Genomic DNA, 24,377 nt, shown 5'->3' with positions numbered 1-24,377 from the left:
ATCATCACAACTCTTAATTTCAACACGTCCAGCTCATTTACTTTATGTTACTGTTCATTATAGATATTATTAATGATTGAAAAGTTATTGTTTTGGTTTTTTTGGTTTCTGTTTTCTTTTTTTTTTTTTTTAACCAGAAAACAAGCAGTAATTGATGAATAAAACTAATGAAAGTTACTGAAAAAAACAATTTCTCTTCTCAAGTATTTCTTTCATGCTTGTTACTCCGCTGCATTCAAATATCTCAAGTATCTCAAGACACTACCATGTTCAGTGTGGCTATATTCAAGCCTAAATATGTTTCAGTTGTTTTAAGCTTTAACTAAAGATGTAATACAAGGACTTGAACTTGCAGTTTAGATTTGCAAGTGGAATTTTGGCTGTGATTTATGCTAAAGAAGTTAGGCAAGTATCATCAGAAGAGGAATTAATTCAGCAGTACTGTTTTTACCAGGAGAATCCTAATACAAAAATAATAATTTCCATCTGATTTAAAAAGATGTTTGTTTAGAGTTTCACAGGAAAAAGACAAGCTACTAAATTGTGGTTGAACCTTGAACCATATAATGCACCCTGTAAGAAGCTAGTGGTAAGAAAATACTTACCTTGAAGAAATTTTTTCAAATAAATCATAGAGGTGGATTTGAACACTCAAAATAAATTCTATTACATCGTTATAGCAAAGTTTAAAGTCACAAGAGGAACACTTTGGTTTTTACTGCTCTAACAGAGCACTAGTTCTCTGACACTCAGTGATACATTCATTTTACCTTTTTTATATTACTTTGTTAAAAAAAAAAAAAAAACACTTTAAATTTGGCAATGACACATTAATTCAAAGCAACAGAGCATAGCTGAGCACAGCCCTATTCTCAGAAAGACTGAACATTATCCCAAAAATGCCTTACCTTGGTGCAGAGCTTCCCCAGGCTCCATGCTTGTCTGTCAGAATATTTATAATTTTCTGTATTAGTTGAGTTGCAGTCACCTGGTCTCTGTACTTAGCTGCTGTTATCAAATGATGACACATTTTTTCTTCTTCCCGCTTGTCTGCAGAATACTGGGCACACAGTGACTAGGAAGAAAATAAAGACTTTGTTACTTTGCATTTTAGTGACATCACCCAAAGGAACTTTGAAGCACTTCATAATTTATTACTTATATAAAAAACCCTTGAGAAATAAGAATTAACCCCATTTTAGACTTTGGGAACTGATGCACCATGTAGCTGCCCACAGTAAATCCGGTGAGAGAGCCAAGCAGAGGATCTTGGCTTGCTGTGAATTCTTTAAGCCCACAGCACACACATGCAAAATTTAGCAAACACCACCAGGTTAGTGGCATGAATGCATAATAAAACATCTAGGCACAATCACTTTTATTCCATAAAAAAGTGAATAGCATTACAAAACCAAGAGGCAAGTCTCAGAACGATGAATGTCACTGAGCTGACCACCCCCTCCTGTGACTCTCTGTTAGATTTGGGCATCCAACCATTTGCTGCTGTTTATATAAATATATAACTAAAAATATATAAGGAAAAAAATCTACAGATGACAAAATGCATGTGAAGACTGAAAAGATCTTTACCAGGTGGCTTCTTGAAGTTGAGCACATTTGCAGGCCACCATGGATAATCATGGTTAATCATTTTCCTAGCTGTACTGCACCTGTTGTATAAACTGAGATACTCAACACCAAATACTAGCAAGTAAGAATTTAAAGCCACCCCTACAAACAGAACTCAAAACTTGTTACAACATTTTCTTATAATTCGGGGTATTGTTGGTCTGAAAATTTGTCTGTTAACACAGAACTCATAAAAATGCAGCAAATTTAGATCACCCCTCTCATTAAACCACTCCTCATGAAGACCCACAACAAATTACAAGATTAGTAGAAACAACACAAGATTTTCCTTAGTTCAGCACTCCCTGTTTCTAATTTCAGTTTTCATCTGGCAATTCCACAGATCACATATGCCAGACAAAGCATTTCAGCCTTTGTCAATGATTGGATTATTCTATGATCTTGTTAGTAGAATGGACACAAACATCTGCCTAACAACAACAACAACAAAAATGCTTTTGCTTTGTGAAGTGCAGCTGATGCAGACACTGGTACCATTTTTTGTTAGACAGCAGAACAATATCAAAATGCTTTTTATGTTAAAAAACTGTAGCAATACATTTTCTATATAAGTCTAGCTATATGTATATAATGTTTATATAGCTATAAGCATTAGAAACCTGCTGCAAATAGAAAAACATCCAGACTATCAATGTTATGTATATGTGTGTACATACAAATTTGTGTGCCATATAAAGTGAGAGAAATAGAGTTAAAAATTGAAATTGTGTAGATTTTCATAGACATTAGATAACAAAAATGTACTAACAGATGAACAAATTCGGAAAAGCTGTTTTTACAATTTTAATATGATTACAAATTTCCTCATAATTTTTCCCACACCTTAGAGCAATGCTCACCTGATGAACAGACATCCAGAAGGAGTGAAGAATGAGCAGATGACTTTCCAAGTCACTGAGACATCAAGTGGCTTTTGTACTCCTGTATGAAGCACTCTGCCACCCCTCTTCACAAAACTGTAAGATGGCTAAATCATAACTAACAATAAAGATTTTTCTAGCTCTTTTTAAAATACAGCTGTCTTTTTCAAGACATTAATCTATTTTCCACCCATTATGATGCCGAGTTCTTTTCAGCACTTTGTAAATGTTGCCTAAGCTGTTATTTTTAAGTTGCCTGAAAGGGCAGAATTCTAAAAACAAGTGTATAAGGTAAGCTAAGTAGTAAAATGTTTTAAAGTGCTCTTTAATGGATCCTCCTTCACAATTTGAACAGCAACTTTTCATATCTGACATAAAATCCATAGATATAAATCACATTAGAGGGTTATTCTTTCCCCATTATCAATCTCTGTCTCTTTATGGAACATTAAAGTCACATTTGACCTTAAAACATGATAAAATGGAAATCAAACTAGAACGTTTTGTAAAAGATATAATGAACTTGTACTTCTTTAAAAAAAAAAAAAAGTCTCTTTATGATGTGATTTGGAATTCATCTTTCATTAAATACCAACAAAGATTTTTAAAGTGTAGCTGTGACATACAAACGAAAGAAAAAATGGTATTTTATTATCCTGACAACTTCCATGTAAACAGAATCAGCCTGCTACAAAACTAAAAAATATGGGACTCAATTTTTTTAGCAAATCCCTTGTTTAATATGAATAGAAACTTGCAGTTACCCACCAAAACAGAGGCTCCCACATGCAGAAATCCCATAAAATACATCACTCCATAGCACACTCTTTACAGTCTATTTTACAAATGAGAACAGAAAGAAACCACAGTTCTGCCAAATATCTGGCACACACGTGTACAGCTCCTAACATGAAGAAAGTTTTGCAGGAATAATCTCTTTGATTATAAAGGTGACTTAGCAATTGTTCAGTGCTTCCTACCCACAACATTTGCCAAATATTCCACAACAGAGAAGCTATTTCTCCCTCTCTGCCTCACAGATAACTGTTAATACAGGTGTGAAGGGAGACTGGATCCATCAAAAGAAATGGGAAGAGACTCATCCCAAAGCAGGGAGTCACCACTAAGAGGCTGTTCTGAAAGCACTAAAAAAGTCCTTGCTTTTCTACTGCATTTTTTGATTTTCCAGATGCCTTCAGGTTCATCACTTCCACTACTTCCAGGGATGCAATACCACGATATAGAGTGGTACCTATTAATACTTGGCACTAAATATCAATCATTAAATTTCTGTAAAATAAAAATTCAGTTTGATTTCTGTGCATGAAGTCAAACATCTATTTTTATAGCTTCATTTCTTTATTGTTTGATCTTTTGCACTTACAATGTGCATGCTGTCATGCTAAAATATGGTCATACAATTAGATATTCAGTTGCATGCAAGCAAATTTGTCTGACCTCATTTCCACTAGTGTTGGGTGAGTTTGTAATGTATATTATAATATATTGTAATATTGTATATTATAATATTGTATATTACAATCACAAATGTCCTGCAGTCACACTTGTGATGTAACTGAAAATGTTGAAAGAAGAAAAATGTATTTTAATATATACAATCCATGGGTTATCTACAAAGACTTAAACTCAATGGCTCTTTCTTAAAAGTTTTTAAAAGGGAAACTGTATTAAGCAGAATCTGCCCTTGACCCAGCACAGAAAAGAGGGAAGACTCTTGTTCACTGCCCTTTCATCCAGGAAGAAACAGAAACCTTGTCTTTGCTCTTATCACAAAGCAGAACAGGGTTTTTTCCTCTCTCCCGGACTCTGCTTGGAGAAGACTGCAGGATGTGTGAACACGTAGGTTGTCTGAAGATTTATGGCACAGTAATTTTGAAGGAGCACAAGGTCATTCAAAAGGCAAGTTATAGATATGAAAATACAACACATTCTGCGTGCAGGAAAGTTGCCAGAAATACTATTGCAAAAATACTGACAGGGTGACTTAGTCTACTCTGCCTGTCAATATTTTAGTGAAGAGAAGGATTAATCTACTTGGTTTTAGAACTATTTTACCTTTGATCTTTAAAAAAATGTCATGTAAAGTATTTTCTCTGCAAAGTAGTATCTGCAGAGTGCACTTCTGCACACCCAAAACTACCATCTAATACTTTCAACAAACTATGAGAAAGTGTATTAGTGGAGGGTTTTAAAAAGTATTTCACCTTTTTTTACTTTTATTCTTCAACTCAGAGATCCATGAACACTTTTATGTATGGAAGTTTTGTCTAATGTGGCTAAGCACTACTTGCTTACTGAGCAACCTGTCTCAAAGAGAACTATTTAAGAGGAAAACTCATTCCTGAGATCATACATAGTCTTGCCCTTAATGCAAATTTCCTACAAATAAGGATATTTTAGTAAATGAAGGAGGTCCTCGGTGCTCTGCTTTCACAGATCTTTGCACTTGACCTTTGACCCGAGGTTTTAAAGTCTAGACTAAAAATACTACCTAGGGAAATCTTACAAAGACTCCTGAATAAGACTTAGAAAAATGAAAGCTTAAAACCTCAACAGCGAACAAAAAGTCAACCAATGACAACGTCTGACAGCCACCCTCAATTCTGAAGTGATGCCTCTGTCATCCAACGACTCAAAGTATTGATTTCTCTCAGCATGAAAAAAGCTTAAGCCAATGAAATAGATATAGCATCATCCCCCCGATAATAGCCATCAAGGTTAACACCAGCAGAACACTTATCAAAGTATCTCTTCAATTTCTTCTTGTTTTAATGGACTGAACACAATGAAATAGCTTCTCATCTCTGCAACCTATAGTTTTCCAAACCTCATTTATCCACTTTTCCAGTCTTCTCTCTGATTTGAAGATTAAAAAGAATCTGCATCTAAATCAACTGTTTGTAATAGAAATGTGGTACGGGGGGGAAAGAGGAGCAGGGAAAGAAAAACAGGGGGGGGGAAAAAAAAAAAAAAAAAAAAAAAGGTGGTTTTGTAAACCAGACATTCCTGGAGGGGAAAAAGCGTGCATTTAAAAGAGGGGGAAAAAAAACCACAGTTGACTTAGATCATGACAAACACAGACTGGTAAAACCATGGTCACGACCAGAAAAAAACCTACCACAGTCAATTTGGCTTAGTGATTAGAGAGAAATGCAAGGATCTCAGGAGACATCTGGTTTTAATCTGTGCTGAGTCAACAGCTTTATTTTTACCTTTAAGTCTTGCAGTATTAAGCTTCAGTACACCCAACTCAGCACTAGGCAACAGCACTTCTACTGAGGCTGTACCTTTCAAATGAACACAACTGAGCAGCACAGGTAAATGAGACAAACTAACAGGAGTTCAACTGTACATAAAAACAACCAACAGAACAAATAAACGGTAAAGAGATGAGACAAATAACATCAAACTTACTCTCCAGCATCCATTGTACCACAGATTATTTTTTTAAGCATTTTTCTTTCTGTTTCTCTCATTTACATTGTGATGGAGTAGCAACCTTGGACCACAGTCAAAATAAAAACTACACAAGCAAGAGCTCTTACTCCTTGCTGGAAACTGGGGTTTACTATACTTACCCTACAGCTACACTATTCCAATAATCTAGCTCTGCTAACCACTAGCATAAAAAATGTGCAGAGACAAATGTTCTTTTTGAATCCAGGAAGCCAGTTCTTACTTTAGATATGCCCAAATGCTTTGCATTCAAAGCATGCACTAGGATAGACACTTTCCTCCCTGTCTGTCTGTAAATCTGGGTTGTCTCCAGAGTCCCTTCACACTTCTCTTCGTTTAAAACAGGCCAAGATTCTAAAAACATTATGCTTGGGCTTTCAATTTGAGTACAAGACATTTTTCAAGATAGAAATAAGTGTAGTACAATTCCACTACAGTTTAGAAGCAGTAAAGCTCAACAGTTCTGTGTAACTGGCTCTGTGCTTTGGGATGAGCTAGTGGAGGTAGGGGCAGCAGTTACCCACTGTCTGAGGGTGCTGTCAGCTCAGGACACATTTGGCAAATAAACCTTGCTGTGGCTTTCAATCCAGTCTTCAAGGTCTTGTGAAAACCTTCACATGACCAAGGGCCAGATAACACATGACCAAGAAACCCCCAGGAACTAAAGCTCTGAAGTGGCCTCGTGCACCAACAATGACCACCATGTCCCCAACTGCCTTGCTCCACTGAGGAGCTCTGCTGCCTATAGGTAGGTAGAAAATAGTCCAGCAGTTCTGGCCCCAGCTGCCAAATAATTAGGATTATTTCCTGTCCTTCCCTAGGATTCTGATTTCTGGACACCCTGAAGCCAACATAGTTCCTTGCAACACGAAGATTTGGCACAGGAGTGACACCTGAACAGACTGAGAGTCACATGGAGTTCAGATGGAGCAGATAAACCCTGCATAAAGTCTCTAAGAGCAGGTTAGAGACTACTGAGTATTTTTGAACAATGCAACTTACTAATTAAGAAGCCCTTAAAGTACAACATAAAAGCAGCTTTTCAGAAGTTGTGTCATATGAATTCTGAATACTTTTTCATAGTAGGGGCAAAAAGGTACATTTCTGACAGCCATGAAACTAACACCTCACAATATGGAAAGGCAATAAAAATAAGGCACGTTTTTTTAGAATATTTAGAGTAATTCAGAAACACTTTGCCAACCTTCTTTTATAAAACAAGAGAAAAAAACCCAAACCTAACTTTAAAGAAATTCAAACTTCATTGAAAGAGAGAGCAAAAAGAACAGGAAAAGGATGATAAGCAGATATACCAAAAAGTTAATTTGGAACCTTATTACAAAATACATTGTACCACTTTAATCTATAAACGTGGATTCAACCTCTAGCTATAGCATATGTGTGAGCTAAAAATGTTTAATTTCACTAGATATCAAAGACACAGTTCTAAGCACTCGAGTATATTAGTATTTAGTAAATTAGTATATATAGTAGTATATATACAGTAGTAACACAGGACTTCTGCTAATTGTCTACATCTACCTTCCTGGAATGTGTATTCCTATATAGGACTTGTTTTATGAAGAACTTTCATTCATATTATAAGTAAAATACAATGAAAAATTAATAAACACCCCTCTGTTGATTTTGTTACTTATTGTTTGATACTCCTGCTACAGCACACTCACTAAATTTTCTTATAAATTTGCAAAACGCACGCAAAGCAAATATATTTCCAGCCAAAATCTCCACATTAAAAAGTTCCAAGATTATGTAAAGTTCCCAATTTCCAAAAGACAGAAGGATTAGCTCCTGTTCTATTTCTATTGTCTACATAGTTCCCCCCAAAGCATTTTCAGCTTTTCCTCTTTAGTGTCTTGGTTTGAGAGCACAACTTTTATTTTAATCCAGGATGTATCAAAATATACACACTCATCAACAGAAAATCCCATTCCTTTAAGATAACAAGACATTTAACAGAATCATTCCCTATCTTGCCATGGCTGACTGCATGCCAATGACAAGACAACTTTACCAAGCTTCAGAACTTTGGGCACCACGAGTTGGTTTTAGAACTAACCAAACTACTTAAGATGTCACTTATGGGGCTTAATAAACAATAACATTTTAAAATTATGTATTGGAGTTTGCCTTTCTCTTTCTATAACTTTGTTCTGCACAAACAGAATCAATTGCATGTTTTGAAAGTGTTCTACACTGCAGTGTTTTACTTACCAGACATTAAGAACAAAAGGAAAAATACCATCAGCACACAAAGTAAAATCAATGTATACAGAGGGACACATAATGGTAATTAAAGTAGGAAGACATCACCTATCATTCTGCACCAGTAACAAGAGCTTTAAAATCATTCTGTGTCATATTTAGCAAACCTTTTGTGAAATCTCAGCTATGAGACATTCAGACATGAAAATGAAGGTAAACTAAAAACTAAAACTAAACTAAAAAGTAACCCATCTACCCTTCAGCACCTTCTGCCATGCTTGCTACAAGAGATAATTTAGTGGACTTGCTCTCTGACAGTTCAGAACCTTTCCAGCCTCTCACTATGGAGAATGATCACCTTGACTGGCACATATCCTAGAGCAACACTGCTAAAAAGGAGAAAGCATTTCCTTCCCCCACACAGAAAAAAAAACTTTAGTTTCTGCCATTAAGCCATTGCACCTTCAGAGGAATTTCAAATGACTATCAGAGAATCTGTGACAAAAAGGAGGATTATATGGGATCTTATTCAAAAATAACACACTCAGTTCTGCTGTTTCACAAATTACTAGCAAGTCACTAACTTGCTCTTCAACTTCAGGTTGAAGACTCAAGAGGCTTATTCCTTGCAGGACCTCGTATTTTAAAAGTCAGACAGTTTGAGTAAGATGCTGATGAAATGGAAAGGATTTAAAAAAAAAAATCCAGAAGCAAATGGGAAGGATTCTTAAAATATGGCTTTCCATATCACCTATTCTTCAAAATCACTCCTAGCCACTTACTTTTGAAACATGTTGAGGAGTCACAATCCCTACACTTTAGTAAACATCCCTCTTAATCTAAAGCCTCTTGTCAGAATTCCTCTAGCATCAAAATATGAAAACAAAATTATTTTAACATTTTTTCCCCACCCCTATCGCTTTTATTTGTAGTCTATGTTTCATATTTAATTAGAAGTACTGTAGGAGGTTTTTTCCTTTGTGATTGTTTCTTATGCATTAATATAACAATTTTGGAATTTCAGAACAGCATGGCATAGGTATGAATGGGCTTGGGGTTTAATTAACATTTTTTATTTTAAAAAAGTTATATCACTCTTGAAAGGTTGACTTTTGCTCTAAAAATTGTAGAGGAGTATAACAATTTATTCTAAAATCTGTGGTTTTATTATCCAGAAAGACAACATCTGAAATATTCTGACCATTCAAAGTGTGAGAAGAGAATATTCCCCGCTTTAAATTACAGCAGTTTAACTTACAAACACTCATACATGTAAACTCTAGATCCTTATTCTGAGAGATATGGAACAAAGACTAAAAATATTCCATATTTGCTTCAAAATTTACAGAGCCAGTATTGTAACTACCATAGGTATATTTCAGAGAAATCAAGTACAGTATGTAGCACCAAGCAGTTGCTACTGGAATCATTCTCTCTGTTGTCAGCATTAAGAAAAAAGAAAGAATACTCCAGAAACACATTTCATAAGAAGAATATATGATAAGATCCATTTAATGAGTTTTCTATTTATTTCTCATTTCAAAATTAAAAAAAAAAAAATCTTGTGGAGGATATACACATAACCACATTCATCTACATGCAGTAATTGAGTGGGTTAGTAAAAGCAAGAATATTACAGGTACACAAAATTGTATGCAGTATGTTTTCACTCATATAGCTGCAGAATGAGCAGCCTTCAGAGAAATTTACATTTCAGCCATTATGAACAAAATATAACTTTTTACAAGAAACACTCATCACAGCATCCTAATACCTGTAAGCACCACTCAACTCTGTTTTTTTCAGAACTGCAGAGGTTTCACATGAAATCCAGCTATAGTCAAGTGGGATGGGCTTCTAGCCCAACAGCCTGGACTTGCGTCAGTTTTAAGCAGAATTTGCAACTCAGGTGCCCTTGCCAGGAAAAGACAACTGAGAAGACAAACATGCAGAAGCAGAGTTAGAATTTAAGGAAATTACTCTACAGTTTTGTAATCTCCTTCAGCTGCTATTACAAAGAAGCTTCTCACATAGAAACTATAGTTTTGAAAATGATTACTGACAAAAGACTGTCAAACACAGCTGCACTACAAATGATAATATGTTGGATCAGAAGTTAACACCCATTTAGCAATCAGATGCATATTTCATCCCTAATGAAGGCCTGAAGAGTTCACTTTATTCTGGATGCAGGTATCAAAGCAGATTTCATAAAGCAGGACAGGCGCATCATCTAAGGATCTTTTTCACATTAAGAATCCTATTAGAAGGAAAACACTAAAAGGTAATTGAATTTCCCTCAGTTATCTTCATCTCTGTCAGCTCCTGCTACAATAACTTACTCTCCAGAGCACAGATAACTCAATTCTGTCCAGCAAGCATATGTTATGAATCTCCAAAGCAAACTTGTCTAAATCATTCTAGTCTACTATCAAGGTTGGCTGTGGATATGAACCCTGACAGAAGGCAAACAAATTTATTTTTATCTTTTCAATAATTCACTTCTCTGTGCCTTGATGGAAGAATCTAAAGACATAAATGTTTCTTATAATTCTTGAATTATAAGGAATTGTTGAATATATTTCACCTGGAAATTAATGGTATTATGAACTGTTCAATCATAAACAATTCTAGCAAAACCAAAAGAAAGTGTGTAAGAGCAGTCTGAGGTTCCTGGATGTATAGAAAAGTAAAACAAGGATGAAAGTAAGATGCCAGTACAATTTGCAATTAACTCAGTGAAAATCCTACTGAAAGTCTACGTGGGTTTGAAGTTTTACTGGACAAATGGGGGAATAATCCCTGAAGGGGTACTAAGCACATGACCTTCATTTCTGGCAAGCAAGAACCAGAAAACTTAACTTCAAATTGCAGAAGAGTAAGAGTACATTCTGAGAGAGTGTTATTGTTTTTTCTCCTTTTAATAAACTTTTCTTTAAGTATCCACAGTCTGAGGATAATAAGCTTGATAATAGATTTATCAATGTGATTAGCCTTGCTCATCCATGTGCCAGTAGGAATCAGTCTTCCTAGAAGAGACACAGTAGAGCTACTAAGATGATCTAGAGCATGCAGACAACCCCTTGGAAGAAAAAACCCTAGATGATAAAACACATTTAGCCTAGTAAAATGAAATGTGATAAGTAATAAAAAAGGAAAAATTAGAAACACTAAAGAAAAACGACCAATGAATCCAAAAGACAATAGGTACATACCAGCAATCTATGTTGAATGCAAGTATTAAAAATTTTTAAAAGTTTACAATTAAACAGAGTATTTCAATAAAACCTACCAGTAAGAGCAGGGAGAAAAAAAACACCTTCAGGTATTCCCTAAAGATCTTTTCTGACCTTGTCAGCACCAATGTCAGATTGTTTTAATATGATGTCTTTCTCATTTAAATGGAACTAGTCCATACTAAAGCACATAAGAGAGATGTGTACTGTCACCAGTGTTTGTTCTTCAAAGGTGAAGGACTCCTAACACTGTAAGGAACATAAGTAAACATATGGATCTTTAGATAGAAATTTTAGAAGAAAATCTCCAATTAAGCATAATAGGATATTTGCTTTGTTAATGCTAAAAATTTACATTCTATGTACATTGTATTACTTCAGTCAAAAGTATTTCAGATTCACTGCCTAGTGTGAACTACCATGAAGTTGGTACATGAATAATAAGAAAGGTAAACAGTACTGATTTATTTTTCATGAATAGGTGAGAACAACAACATTTCTGATGGGAATGTCTAATTTCAAGCAAGAAATTTAATGCCTCGCTAGCTTATGTTATGAGCATAAAAAGATGCAGCAAAACATGGAAAATGTTTTCATAAACATCAACAACAAAACTGTATAAAAAACCACAATATTAGGGGTTCAAAGGAATAGTGTGACATCCATCAAATGCCTTTAAAAGACAAAAAAAAGCTAGAATGGCTAAACTGCAGAGAAAGAAGACTAAAATATTGCATTCTTTAAGAAGCTTGTTCAAAGAAAGAAAACAGAAAAATATGTCAATTGCAGTATGTTAGTTTAAAAAAACAGAATGAAGCAGGTGAAAAGAGTTCGAGGAGCACTTGCATAAAGGCATAAAAGGCAGTAAAATAAATTATTTTTCAAACAAATGGGTCCATTAAGGTATCTTGATAGACCTACTAGAAGATCAAAGGATAAAAAGAGCTTTTGGAAGACAAGGCCAGCACAGAGAAGTGCTACCACTGAAGGTTTCTTTCAGAACAGAGAAGTGACCGACTGCTAGAACCAGACAGGACTCATTCAGGTGATGCAGAAGAACTCAGGCATGAATGCAGCTGAGCTGGTAGCTACAGTGTTCTTCAAACTGCTGCAAGTACCAAAAGAATAAAACATGGCAAACAGACTGCAAAGGGCAGCAGGGAACTACATGGTAATAAGCCTTTCATTTATTAAAGGCAAATTGGTAGCTGTGTTTCAAACAAAAAACAAACAATGCAATAAACACACTGGCAAGAGTCATCATTGCTTTTGTCAAGGGAAGTCATGCTTCACTGGATTTCTTTCAACAAGCCACTGGAGACACCAACAAGAAAGATCTGCTTCATGAAGTCCACTGTTTGAATGCCAAAAAGATATTTAAAGAAAGGCAGGACACAGTAGGGCATACAGGACAATCCTTATGTTGATAAAAATTGAATAAAACAAAGGAAACGAGTTTTAAAAAAGAATGAAGTCCTCAAAGTGGAGGAAAATCACCCACTGTGTTATTAAATGTATTTATAAGTGACTTGAGGGTGGAAGAGCTGTCAAACTTTACTGATAGCTCTAATTTAAGATAGCAGAAACAACACTCAAACATGAAAAATGCTAATGGAGTGACTGGGAGATAAAGCAACAGGTGAAATTCTCAAAAAGAACTGCAAATCTATGTCCAAATTGTGATCCCTGCCACCCGGGTAGTGCCATGGGACAACCCCTGTATAACTGCACTGTTCTTAGGCTTGTCCCTGTGCATGTACTGTTCAACTCTCACTGAATTTGATGGATTTTTGGTCTAACTCAGTACAGATGCTCTTGAGTCTCAGCAAGCTATCCATCTGTGACACAAAAGAGCATCATTGATACAGATGAAAAGGCATGTAATTTCCAAGTGCTGGAATTTCCATATTTTGTATTAACATCACAAATTATTTTTTAATTTGAAGGCTCTAAACAAAGTTCAAATTATTCATGTTTACTGCCAAATCATCTCCTGTTTCAGAACACTGGCAGATCCTGGGGCTCTATCAGACATGTTCATCTAAGTATTTGAGCAATTCCCACCACAAGTCAGTATGCACAAAGAATTATCTGTGATAAGTGGAACTTACCTATATAGTTCCTCCACATATATTAATTAAAGGCCAGACATTCATATTTCTGTACTTGTTTTCCTAACACAGAACTCAGTCATTGGTGTGCAAGAGAGATTCCAAATTACTGGTTATTGATTTTTACTCATTTTTTACTCTCTACAGTTTTACTTTCAGAGTTATTCTTTCAAAGAAGTTACGTAACAAGTTTGAGACTTAGAATTATCACTTCGTCCTGGTTTTGGCTGGGTTAGCAATTAAAAGAAAATTACTACAAAAAACATTACTACAGAAACCAAGACTTTAGATAATCCTTTTCAGTCTTCAGAGATTACCTTGTCTATGTTGATGAATCTTGCAAGCATGCACTAATTTTTATTCTGGGTTGTGTGTGATATTGAGTTCAATTATTTAGTGAGCTAAATTATTTTTTAAAAATAAAAATAAATAAAAATATTATTTTGACAGCCACCCTGTCAGCCTTAAAATTATGGATTTCACACACACACACAAAAGTTAAGATGCACTGCCAGGGCAAAAGTTAAGTTCAAAAAGAACTCTGTTTTCACAGTCCACCAGATCACAGCAGAAGTATACAGTGCTGCTCTCCCTCCTCCTCATTACTTCATTTTCTTCTTGCCTCTGCTGTTTCAATTCAGCAATTAATGCAATTATAAAACATAAGTGGTTGCAGGAATTGAGTCTGGCTCCTACTAGCAAAAGGGTTTCTTTAGGTTTCCAGGGTCTACAAATGCTAAAATAACAATTCCAGAGCATATTTTGCTGACATCCAAAGCCACAGAGAGTAGGTTAATAAAATGCATAGATCATCTCTAGTGAAAATAATTACATGTAACAGTACTTACAAGAGGGGGTGACAGTTCTAAAAATAAAGTTTTTCATTCACAGAAAGTGAAGAATAAGTAATGTGTTAAGTATGTAAAAGGAGAGAAAAAGGGCCACGAAAAGGTAAAATCTCATACAGCTTCTATTGTAAAGCACTCTGCAGAAGAGACTCTTCTCTGCATGAACCAGAACATAGCTACTAAAATGTGGATTAGTGTCAATAAGATTCTACTAAACAGTAAGTATTAATTACAAAGTAATAAAATTTGTCAGTATCAGAAAAAAGATGGATCTTTTTTCCTATGAAATAGCTATGGTTAGGAATCAATTTCACTGTCATATTCAATATGATCTGAAAAGCCCAGTAATGCATTGCTGCTTACTAGCTTTAATTCTTCACATAGTCTCATAATTTGCCAAAACTATTAACCAGAAACAGTAATGAAGATAATATCACTTCTTGCTTCACCAGAAAGGTCTATGGGAGATAGTTATAAAATGAATTATCTTTCGAAAATTTCTTTCTTTCTTTCTAGAGAAACAATGTTATTAAAACTTTGATAGCTTTCAGACATATTTCTGTTATGTATTTTGATATAAAATTGAGAAAGAATGAGAAGAGATATCTCAGCATTCCAGTGCAAGTTTTCATTCCTTCTCCTCCCATTGCATAGTGATGCCTTGTGGAAGAGAAACAATTTTTCACTCCTTTCATATTCAGTAACTACTTTATTCCCAGCACTTCCCAGACCACAGAGAAAAAGTTACAAAGTTTAAATGGAAAAGGACCTCCTCATTTCAGAATCTTTTGACTCACATGAAACAAATGAATCCTAAAAATTGCCACCACAGGAATATGAGAAATTTAATTTTCCAGTTTTGGACTTGCCAACGTATTGCAGAACATAATTACCTTGTCCTCTACTTGAAAAACAACAACATTCTTCCATGCTCAGCACTCTGTTGAAAAGTTTCTATTTCCTCAAAGAATGTGTTTAGAAATGAAAGCCAAAATTTTTCCTCCTACCAAAAAAGGGTAGCATTTATTTAAGAATCTAAATGTGAGAGACATTTAAGCTCATTAATAATGAAACGTGTAAAATCTTATTTTTTTCTCTGAGGGTAAAAAATTTATATAAATTCCTTTGGTTTCCACATTGCTTTTTGCAATGTTATGGACATTAACTTTTGTTTATTACAGGACACATCTTGCACTACCCACTATCTTCATATGCTTTGGAAAGATTCATTGCTAAGAACCCATCCTACCAGACCAAGCACCCACTGAAAGTATGCCAAAATCTTTTGTTCTAATAAATAAGGTCACTGCCATTAAGTGTGATGAATAACACTTCATATAAAATGATATTGTCAGTCACAAAATGATTGGTTGGTGCATGAGTTCTATAATAAAAGATACTTCTAATAAAAACACTGGAAAACTATAGGGAGAATAGAGATGCAGTCAAGTAAGTATCTTGTATCACAGTAATTCTTTGTTACATATAGAAGTAATAATCACCTAGAGAAACTACAAAGACACCAAATAACTTTTTCATAATTCTTTCAAGGCCTCTCAAACATTCTCCTTGACTTATGGGTGTTTTGCCACAACTGATTCCCAGCAGTTTTTCATTATTTCCTCTGATACAAAGAACATCTTCAAACATTAGACCAAAGGGGGAAAGGTGCAGAATACAAAATATTACCAGTCAACAGAACCACTGAATTTTGCTTTCTACCAAGGAAACAAAAAGCAAATAGCTACATCCAAGTCACTACTGAAAACTTGCCTGGTGTTGCATCTTATCTGCCAAGGCAATACTTGTATTAACATAAAGATTCATTACTCAGCATGAGCCATGAAGTAAAACATTCTGTATAATGCACACAGCCTATAAATTGACACTGAATAAGAATTAAAACTGTGAGGAAGTCCAAGTCTTCCGCATGAAAAAACATAACTGAATAGAAAAGGGCAACAAATTTTACAGCAGCTGCAAATGGTAGATTTAATTACTGAAAAGAAATCATGCAGAGAAGTTAGCTGCCTAGTGTGATTTATAACAAATGCAAAGGGAAAGTCACATGAAATCCTCAGCTAATCAACAGAAAGCAAATAACAAGAGGGCCAGCAATTTATATTTTATGAGTGATGAATATTTGAAAAAAATAAGATCCAAAATTCAAGGGAGTGACACCACACAAAGTTTAAAAAAGACACTTCTGTGAGGCAGGTCAGTTTGTCAATTAAAGGAGCAGCTCCATTTTACTGCAAAAATTACGGAAGTGTCTGTTTTCCTCACAAACTTAGAATGAAGACTCCTTGCCCAGATGTTCTGAGAAGTTTTCTGAAAATTATTGTGGTCCAATGTCCATTGGTACTTTAGAGGTCCCTTCCAACTCAAATTATTCTACAGTTCTATGATATGCAACATTACAATGGCTCTGTACAGTCATTTCCCCCTCTCTTCCTATTCCTGTATGTGAATCATTCAGGCAAACGCCCTCCACGTTGCTGTAAGAATATTCATCAAAAGCACTTGACACAAGCACTGAGATGTGACATCACAGATTTTCATCAAAATTCAGTAGTGCCTTCTGAGAGCAAATTAAATCTTTGCTAGGTGATGCTTGAACAGTCCAGGCCAAAACTGCTTAGAGGTTCACATATTTAAAATTCCAAAGACAGGTCTATTCAGACACAAACACATGAAGAGATTTACATAAGACAGGATACATATCCAAGACACTGGGCACCTCTGTCATAAATTATAAAATAAAGTCAATTAGAGTAAAAAACTCCCTCCCCCTCCTCACACCAAATCCAATTATTCACATAGGCCTGACCCCACAACACTCTGTACACATAATCTAAGACAGTGACAATCATCTCATTTTTCAAGGTCATTTCTAGATGGCAGTCTAGGTGGCACCATGAAACCTGATATTGGAATTCAGGCATAAAGAGCCTTCCCTCCAGGTTTCACAGCTTCACCAAAAACTCAGGGTGAGATTTGGAAAGGTCTCTTCCCTGAGATCTGTGCATGTAAATGCCAAGGACACTGGGCAAAATTTAAGGGTAACAAGTTGTGTTAGGCATGCTCACATTTTCACATTCACTGTAAAAATTTGGGTTCCATGAACTCCTGACTAAAGAAATGAGTGGAATACTGCTTCATCAGGGTTCTTTGAGGCTTAATAACATTGTAAAATAGGTAAGTATGTCTCAGGTTATCCTATGACATCCCCATATGTTTACATTGTTAGATGTAACTACTTATAGAGGTAACAATGAAAATACAGGTGAAGAATGGATCAGGAAAAAAATAGGAAGTAAAAAAGTTGACCTCTTACTGCATCCAGCCTTAGAAAAATTTATCCTTCAATTCCAAAGCTATTTTTTTTTGTCTTTTTTACAATACCATCTTAGAAGAAAGACAGTAGACTGGTTTGCTCAGAATTTGTTCTCTAACTCATGTTAATCCCCTACTAAAAAAAAATAAAAGAATGGCCAGGCACCAAAAGAAAGACTTCATCCAGGTTGTTGAATTGCTAGGTAGACCCTCTAGAGAGGGTGGGAGACTGCATCTTCCATGAGGCAAGTGGATACCTCTAGGTTGAAGAAGCATCTGGAGTGCAGGTCTGCAGAGGCAAAGGAGGGGTCTGCAATGCAAATGGAGATGGAATCTCCTGACAAAAACGAAGGAACAGAAAAATAGACAAGGTGACAGATGCCCTTTCTTGACACCAGAGACAGAAGTGGATATGCAGATTTTGCTGCTGTTCAAGACACTTCATTTGACATTTCTGAAAGAATTACCTTGGGAAGATGTTGGGAGAAAAGGTTTCTTTTAAAGCCTTTTAATTAAATGTATCTCACTTAGGCACTCGAGTCTCCTGTACATCTAAAGTTAAAGCACAAACAGGAACAGTGTGCAAAAAAACCCCACCCTTGCTTTAAAGACTCTTCCTCACCTTACTGGTCATCCTACTTTATAGAAAGGGCATAGCCACGTTCCTCTCAATGTTCTGAACAACACAGGGTGCCACCAGACAGTAGAAAACATCTGTCCTGAACTTGCAATGAATTAAGAAGCAAATAGGAGTGGCACCTTCCCCTCTAAACCCTGTGCAACTTTTAAAATGTCATATAACAAGTAACTTCTTTGCATTGCATTTCTGAAGAGCAGTTGTTTAGCACAGGTAACACTAGGAATGGCACTGCTATTTTCCTAGGTTTTTCCTTCCTCTTACAATGACCATTTATAACCCCATTACCCCGTTTATAACCAAATGCTGTAACTGCAGCACTGCATTATGAAGCTTGCCTAAATTTCCCATTGCTTTCTCTTGCTTCTTTGTGCTCCAAATACCAGATTTCCATTTTAAATAGTGACGAGATATTTTGCCTTTTGCCTCCGTCACTGTGGTGCAAACTTGTCCAAAATCTGGCACTCATATTGAAAGGCTCATTCTTGTCATGACTTTCAGAAATGGGAGAAATAAAACCAGGTAGTGGCAAACAAACCACAGAACATTAAAAAGATACCTGGGGGCTGGATTTTTGGTGACCCAATGTTAATATGGAATATTTCACATGTGATTTAAAACATCAGAAATGCAACTCTGAATAAAGATGAAAACTGGCTAAGCAGTTCTTGCTACTTTTATCATCTATCTCTGAACCTTTACCCCTCACTCAAGCAGCCTCATCTCCCTTCTACCCAGAGCTCAGACTGGCAGAGTTTGCTTTTGATCTGAACACGCTCATCCCAATCATTTTTTTAAAAGTTGCAACTTTGCAACTAATTATTACCACAATCACAAAAATGCTTTTAAATGTTACCAAAATCACATTTGCATATACCACTCTTCAAGGCTAAATGTTATAGGATTGCAATGTTTTCCCAGAAACTGTTCAATGTTTTTGCTCTACACACGATGTTCTCACTTTCTTGAACTACCACAGCAGGGAAATTCCACATCTTAGGACATTATTGGTGCAAGATATCTACATCAGATTTTTTTTTTTTAAATTGGAAAGCAGCAAATCAAGGAAATGGTCACCAAACCCATCAGTTAGGCTAGCCAAAAAACTCTGTAGCTCATCATCTGCTACTCTGCTTCCTATTAGGTCCTCCAGATGGAGAAATTAATCAGATCAAAGGTTGTTTATCAATCGTTCAAAAAGCCATTTTTCTCTTATTTGCAAGCCTTTCCTGTCACATGGCTGTGTGTCATGAGTGCTGGGACCAAAACACCAGGCACCACAACTGACATCCATTTCTACACTGGGAACACACCTACCAACTGCAACACACAGCAGGTCAGCAGCCCTACAGATCCCTTCCCATTAATGGCTCCAGTCTAGATCTAGATCCATCTCTGGGCATGACAGAAGAATGGGAAGTTTTCTATAGCCTGGAGCACTACATGAAAAGGCTTTGAGCAACATCATAGCTAAAAAGTACCATTGTGCTAAAAGAAGCCAAGCACACTTGACAGGACATGGGAAAACCAGACCATACCATGGGTGGGTGGAACATGATGCACAGGAATTGCTGCTTGTTGATGTGATACCTCCAGCTTCAAGCAGGTGTGAGCAACAGATCCCCCTGAAACATAAACTGACTGAAGTCTGCCACAGGCATCAGTAACACTAACTTCATGAGACACCACGTTTACTATTTAAGCACCCAACAGAATTCAATAGTTGTAGATCCTCAATCTGCACACCTGTAGATGTGATGCTAAATCTAAGTGCTTCCAACACAACAATACTGAACTTGATAAAGAGGCTGCTGCTATTTTAGCACACTACTTTCTGTTTAAGTTCAACCTGACGACGTAAACCCCGTGAGCCATCATACTGAGATAGCACAGATCCAAATGAGCATCAACTTAAAAAATGTACCAATCAACTGCTATCCTAGAGAGTTGTCACAGCAGAACTCAGAGCCATAGTAAAGTGTAAGTTGATGCTTAGGGTAAATTTCTTCCAGACATCATAAAAGATGTCTTGAGACTGAAATAAGGCCAACGGAGAGGCTGTCACCAAACAGTGGTATTCACTGATAGCCTTATTTACAGGACAGAATCCTTTATTTCCCACAGATTTCCCACATACACACACACCCCTTTGCAAAAACTTTTTGCATCTAAAGAAAAAACCAGGCTGTTCATCTCATCAGTAATGCCATATCATGCATGTATCTGAGTGAAAGATGTCAAGAATGTTCTACAACAATGACTATTGGGCAACAAAGTAAAAAGATGCACCTTTCATCTCCACAGGACTGTGGCTAAACCCTTGAGGTAATAAATGAAACATGCCTGCTATTTCACCACTGCAAAATGGTACTGTAGATATCTTCCTACATCTCTGTTTGCAGGAGGGGGTAACTAGCTCTAGATGAAGTGCAGATATGTTATTAAACAACGCACAGCTTGAATCCGGGGGCCAACACAGATGACCTTTAGAACATAAGCGCTGCCTAAGACAAATATGCTTTCATCTTTGGGGAGTATTTTTTCAAGCAAAGATTTAAGAGAAAAACAGTTTAGAAATACGTTTAAGCACAAATGTGCCTTCAATCTCTTAATGCTTCATTTTAAAAACAAAACCACAAGTAGTATCACATGTCAGAAGAAAGACCTAAGTACTCGTTAAGCAGAATGTTAGTGAGATTTAGCTTCATTTTCATTTAGAAAACCCAATAATTAAAGAACAGAGAAAGGAGATACGAGATGTAACTGAGATCCAAAATGGAGGCATGACTGAAGCGATTGAGAAAAAAGGTTTTTATTTTTATTACAAGTCTATAAAAACAAAGACCATTACTTCCCTTTATAATCCCTTAAGTGGGATGAAAATATAAAAGCATAACAAAACCCCACCAAGGCATGCAAACATAAGGAAAATAGTTTAAGAGTTGGATTAAGTGATTTCACTTTTTTTTTTTCTTTCTTTTTTCCCCACTTAATTGCTATTTAGCAAATTATACAAATAGGAAAAAAAGGAGTTTCTCATTTGGAATTAACAGCCTGCTATTTGCTTTTAGGAAGGTGTTTTTTTCAGAACTACATCTTCACTGTGACACTAAATATCTGCAACACATACAGTGATATTTGCTTGATGGAAAAGAGCAGCATCAGTGTAATAAAATTCCCTCCTTCACAAGCTATGGTTTGCAGATTCTGACAAGTTCTGAGCTGCTCTGCACAGCCCATGTTTCCATCACTTAGTGAAAAACTATCAAAATACCCTATGCCTGCAAGACACTTTTCAGGATGAAACCTCCTGTGCCTGGAGCTTGAATCACCCATTGGAATCCTCAAACACAATGGCTTGGTATATTTTAGTGGTTTGGTTTTTAAAAAAAGATTTAATGTCCTACCTCAAATTCAGCATGCCGGTTAATGTCTTCTGCTCGCTGTCTGCTCAAGATAAATTCTGCTTCATTAGCCACTCTTACCAAATGGTCCTTCATGGTTTGACTCAGCAACCTGAGGGAGAGAGAATAGTTAGGAACTGCCCTGAGAGAATGAAGTCCTATAATAAAAACTTGTAAATGCAGTACACATACTGATATTTTGATCTCTGCTCCACAAATGACTTTTATTATGTTAAGAGAATTGTATATATGAGGTTGAAGGATAATTTTCAGGCAACTAGTAAGACTGCATTTTCAATAGTAAACCAAACTAAGTATTAAAGTAAATGTAAACTCTGTAGACAGTAATTTGTTTTACCTGAAATAGTGACACGTAAGAAAATATTTGGCATGCACAAAAGATAAAAAAAGTAAGCAATGTATGCATACGAACACCCACAGTGAACACATTAATTAACTGATATAAACTCTAAATAAAAAACTGTGAATTGTACTGCAGTTTACTTTTTTCCTCCAAATGTAAAATTGGAATTTTATGGTAAGTACACACTTAAGTAATATTTTCAGGATTATAAACATCCTCAGTCTTACAAACAAAATGCTAAGATAGACATTCTTCCAGGTTATTACAGAAAAATGAGGTAATTCAATCTGAGATTTCTGAGGCCTTCATAAACCCCAAGTTTATGAATGGCAGCAGAGCTGACAGATTGAATTACAACCCAATTATTCTGTGAGTTCACATATTGTTACTAAAATAATTCCCTTTTTAATTAGTTACATTGGGATTCTTAAAGTTACAACTGGTTTTACAGAAGCTACCCTGTTTCAGAAGGTATACAGTTCCACAGGATTACTCAAAGGTAAATCATTACATGATGTACTGGCTAATTTTTCAAAATACCTGTTATTAAAGTTTTGGTGTGGTGGTTTGTTTTTTGGTTTTGGGTTGGTTTGTTTGTTTGTTTTGGGGGGGGGCTGTGTTGTTTTGTGGGGTTTTTTGGGGGGGGTGTGTATTGTTGTTGTTTATGTTTTGGTTTTTTTTTTAAGGTTTCCAGCTAATGCAGAAGAGTGAACAGAAAATCATTTTGTTTTACCTTGCAAGTTAAACTAAGTTTTAACAAATTCAGAGTCAACTGAGAGCCTTTCTTTGCAAAGACAGGACTCACCATGCAGGATGCCTTCTCATATATACACTATTAACATTCTTCCCTGGAATTTACCTATATATATAATATTCTAAGGCTGCACCTGTCTCTGTCTGGATGCTGGACAGTATAATCACTCACGTTCTGCTGTCTCTTTCCCTGTTCAATTCCACACCTGTAGTAGGTTTGCAGGTCACAAGCCTACTCCAAGGAGAAGTTCAGATGCAGTGCAACACCTGAAGCTCTCTGTTTATTGCCTCTGCCACTACAAGGCACACAGAGGCCCTGTGATCAGGATCCAATTAAGTCAGTGGATTATTGTCTACATGGGGACAAAATATTAAAAAAAAGGAAGATGCACAATTCATTCTTTGAAGCATGACTGAATTTCTGTTTGAAGAGTCTTGTAAAGGAGTTTTAGAACTAATTTTTTTTTCTTTCCCCATTTTATTGTATTTTTCATCACTTCTAGAATGGAAGTTGCTGTTGATCAACAAATGTACAATTCAGCCAATTTATCTGCATGCAACTTTTGTTTTCAAAAACTGAAGGAACCAGCACTGCTACAATAACACAACTTCAATTTCGTAAATTTTTGGGGGCTTCAAAAAATTAGGAAAATAAACTAGTTAGGAAGGCATTGCTCATACAGAAAAAAGAAACCCAAAGCCTGTTTTTAATAAACAGGTTAGTCTTCAGCTAACAGAATAAACTCTGTATAGCCAATTTCATAGACTCAGAAGATTTCAAGTATTTTAGTCCCCTCTTTGCCCAAAATCCCCAGTAGCATTTTCATGTCTGTCACATAAGCATTTAAGAGGTATTTATTAAACTAAGAACCATCTAAAAAAATATGGGACTCATAAATATTCATGTATTATGTCATGATTTACATTTAACATGATTGGGTGGTACCCTATTACCTCCATTGAGCTTGACCACACCAAAACCTTCAGCTCACCTGATCAGACTGAAAATTACAAGTTATCCTCTAAATGTCCCTCTTTTTTCATCTGTTCAATAGATGAATTATAGCATCAATAGAAGAATTCTTTTTAACAATTCTGATGATGACACATATCTTCCAAACAAAGCCAAGAATTACATTCCCTCACATATGAACAACATTCTCAAAACTAGAAGCATACCTAGGAAAAGCAGCTTTTAAGTATCAGAAAGAGCTTGGTCTGCTATGGTTTAGTTGGCACTTCTGTAACCCCCACCTGTCCTTCTAATCCCACACACTTTTCTCTTTCCCTCTATGCTAGTCCATGCAGGGCTAGCCCAGCTACATAAAAGTTACACATAATTTTGCAGATAAATCCCAGTAGAATTTGTCATTTTGGAAAGCAAAAATCATTATGGCTAATAACTAAAGAATTGTCCAAGCTTAGTATATGAACCTACTGGTAACTTCAAACTGTCTTCAGAAAAAAGTAAAAGC

General features: G+C 35.9%; 1 protein-coding gene across 7 annotated transcripts in view; it reads right to left on the bottom strand.

The window, feature by feature from the left end:
* Positions 1–24,377, bottom strand: part of LRBA (LPS responsive beige-like anchor protein) — a 388,894-nt gene that overhangs the window by 228,042 nt on the left and 136,475 nt on the right. For all 7 annotated transcript variants that reach the window (XM_071753672.1, XM_071753674.1, XM_071753673.1 and 4 more), the window contains 2 exons: positions 21,789–21,897; positions 909–1,075 (listed from right to left, as the gene is read on the bottom strand). In XM_071753672.1, the coding sequence (XP_071609773.1) occupies positions 909–1,075; positions 21,789–21,897 (276 nt within the window). The remainder of the gene's footprint in view (positions 1–908; positions 1,076–21,788; positions 21,898–24,377) is intronic.

This window comes from Heliangelus exortis, chromosome 10, assembly GCF_036169615.1.
Source record: "Heliangelus exortis chromosome 10, bHelExo1.hap1, whole genome shotgun sequence".
In the NCBI taxonomy this organism is placed as follows: Eukaryota; Metazoa; Chordata; class Aves; order Apodiformes; family Trochilidae; genus Heliangelus; species Heliangelus exortis.
Note: the sequence above shows the minus strand (reverse complement) of the source record. Positions and strands in the feature narration are given on the sequence as shown.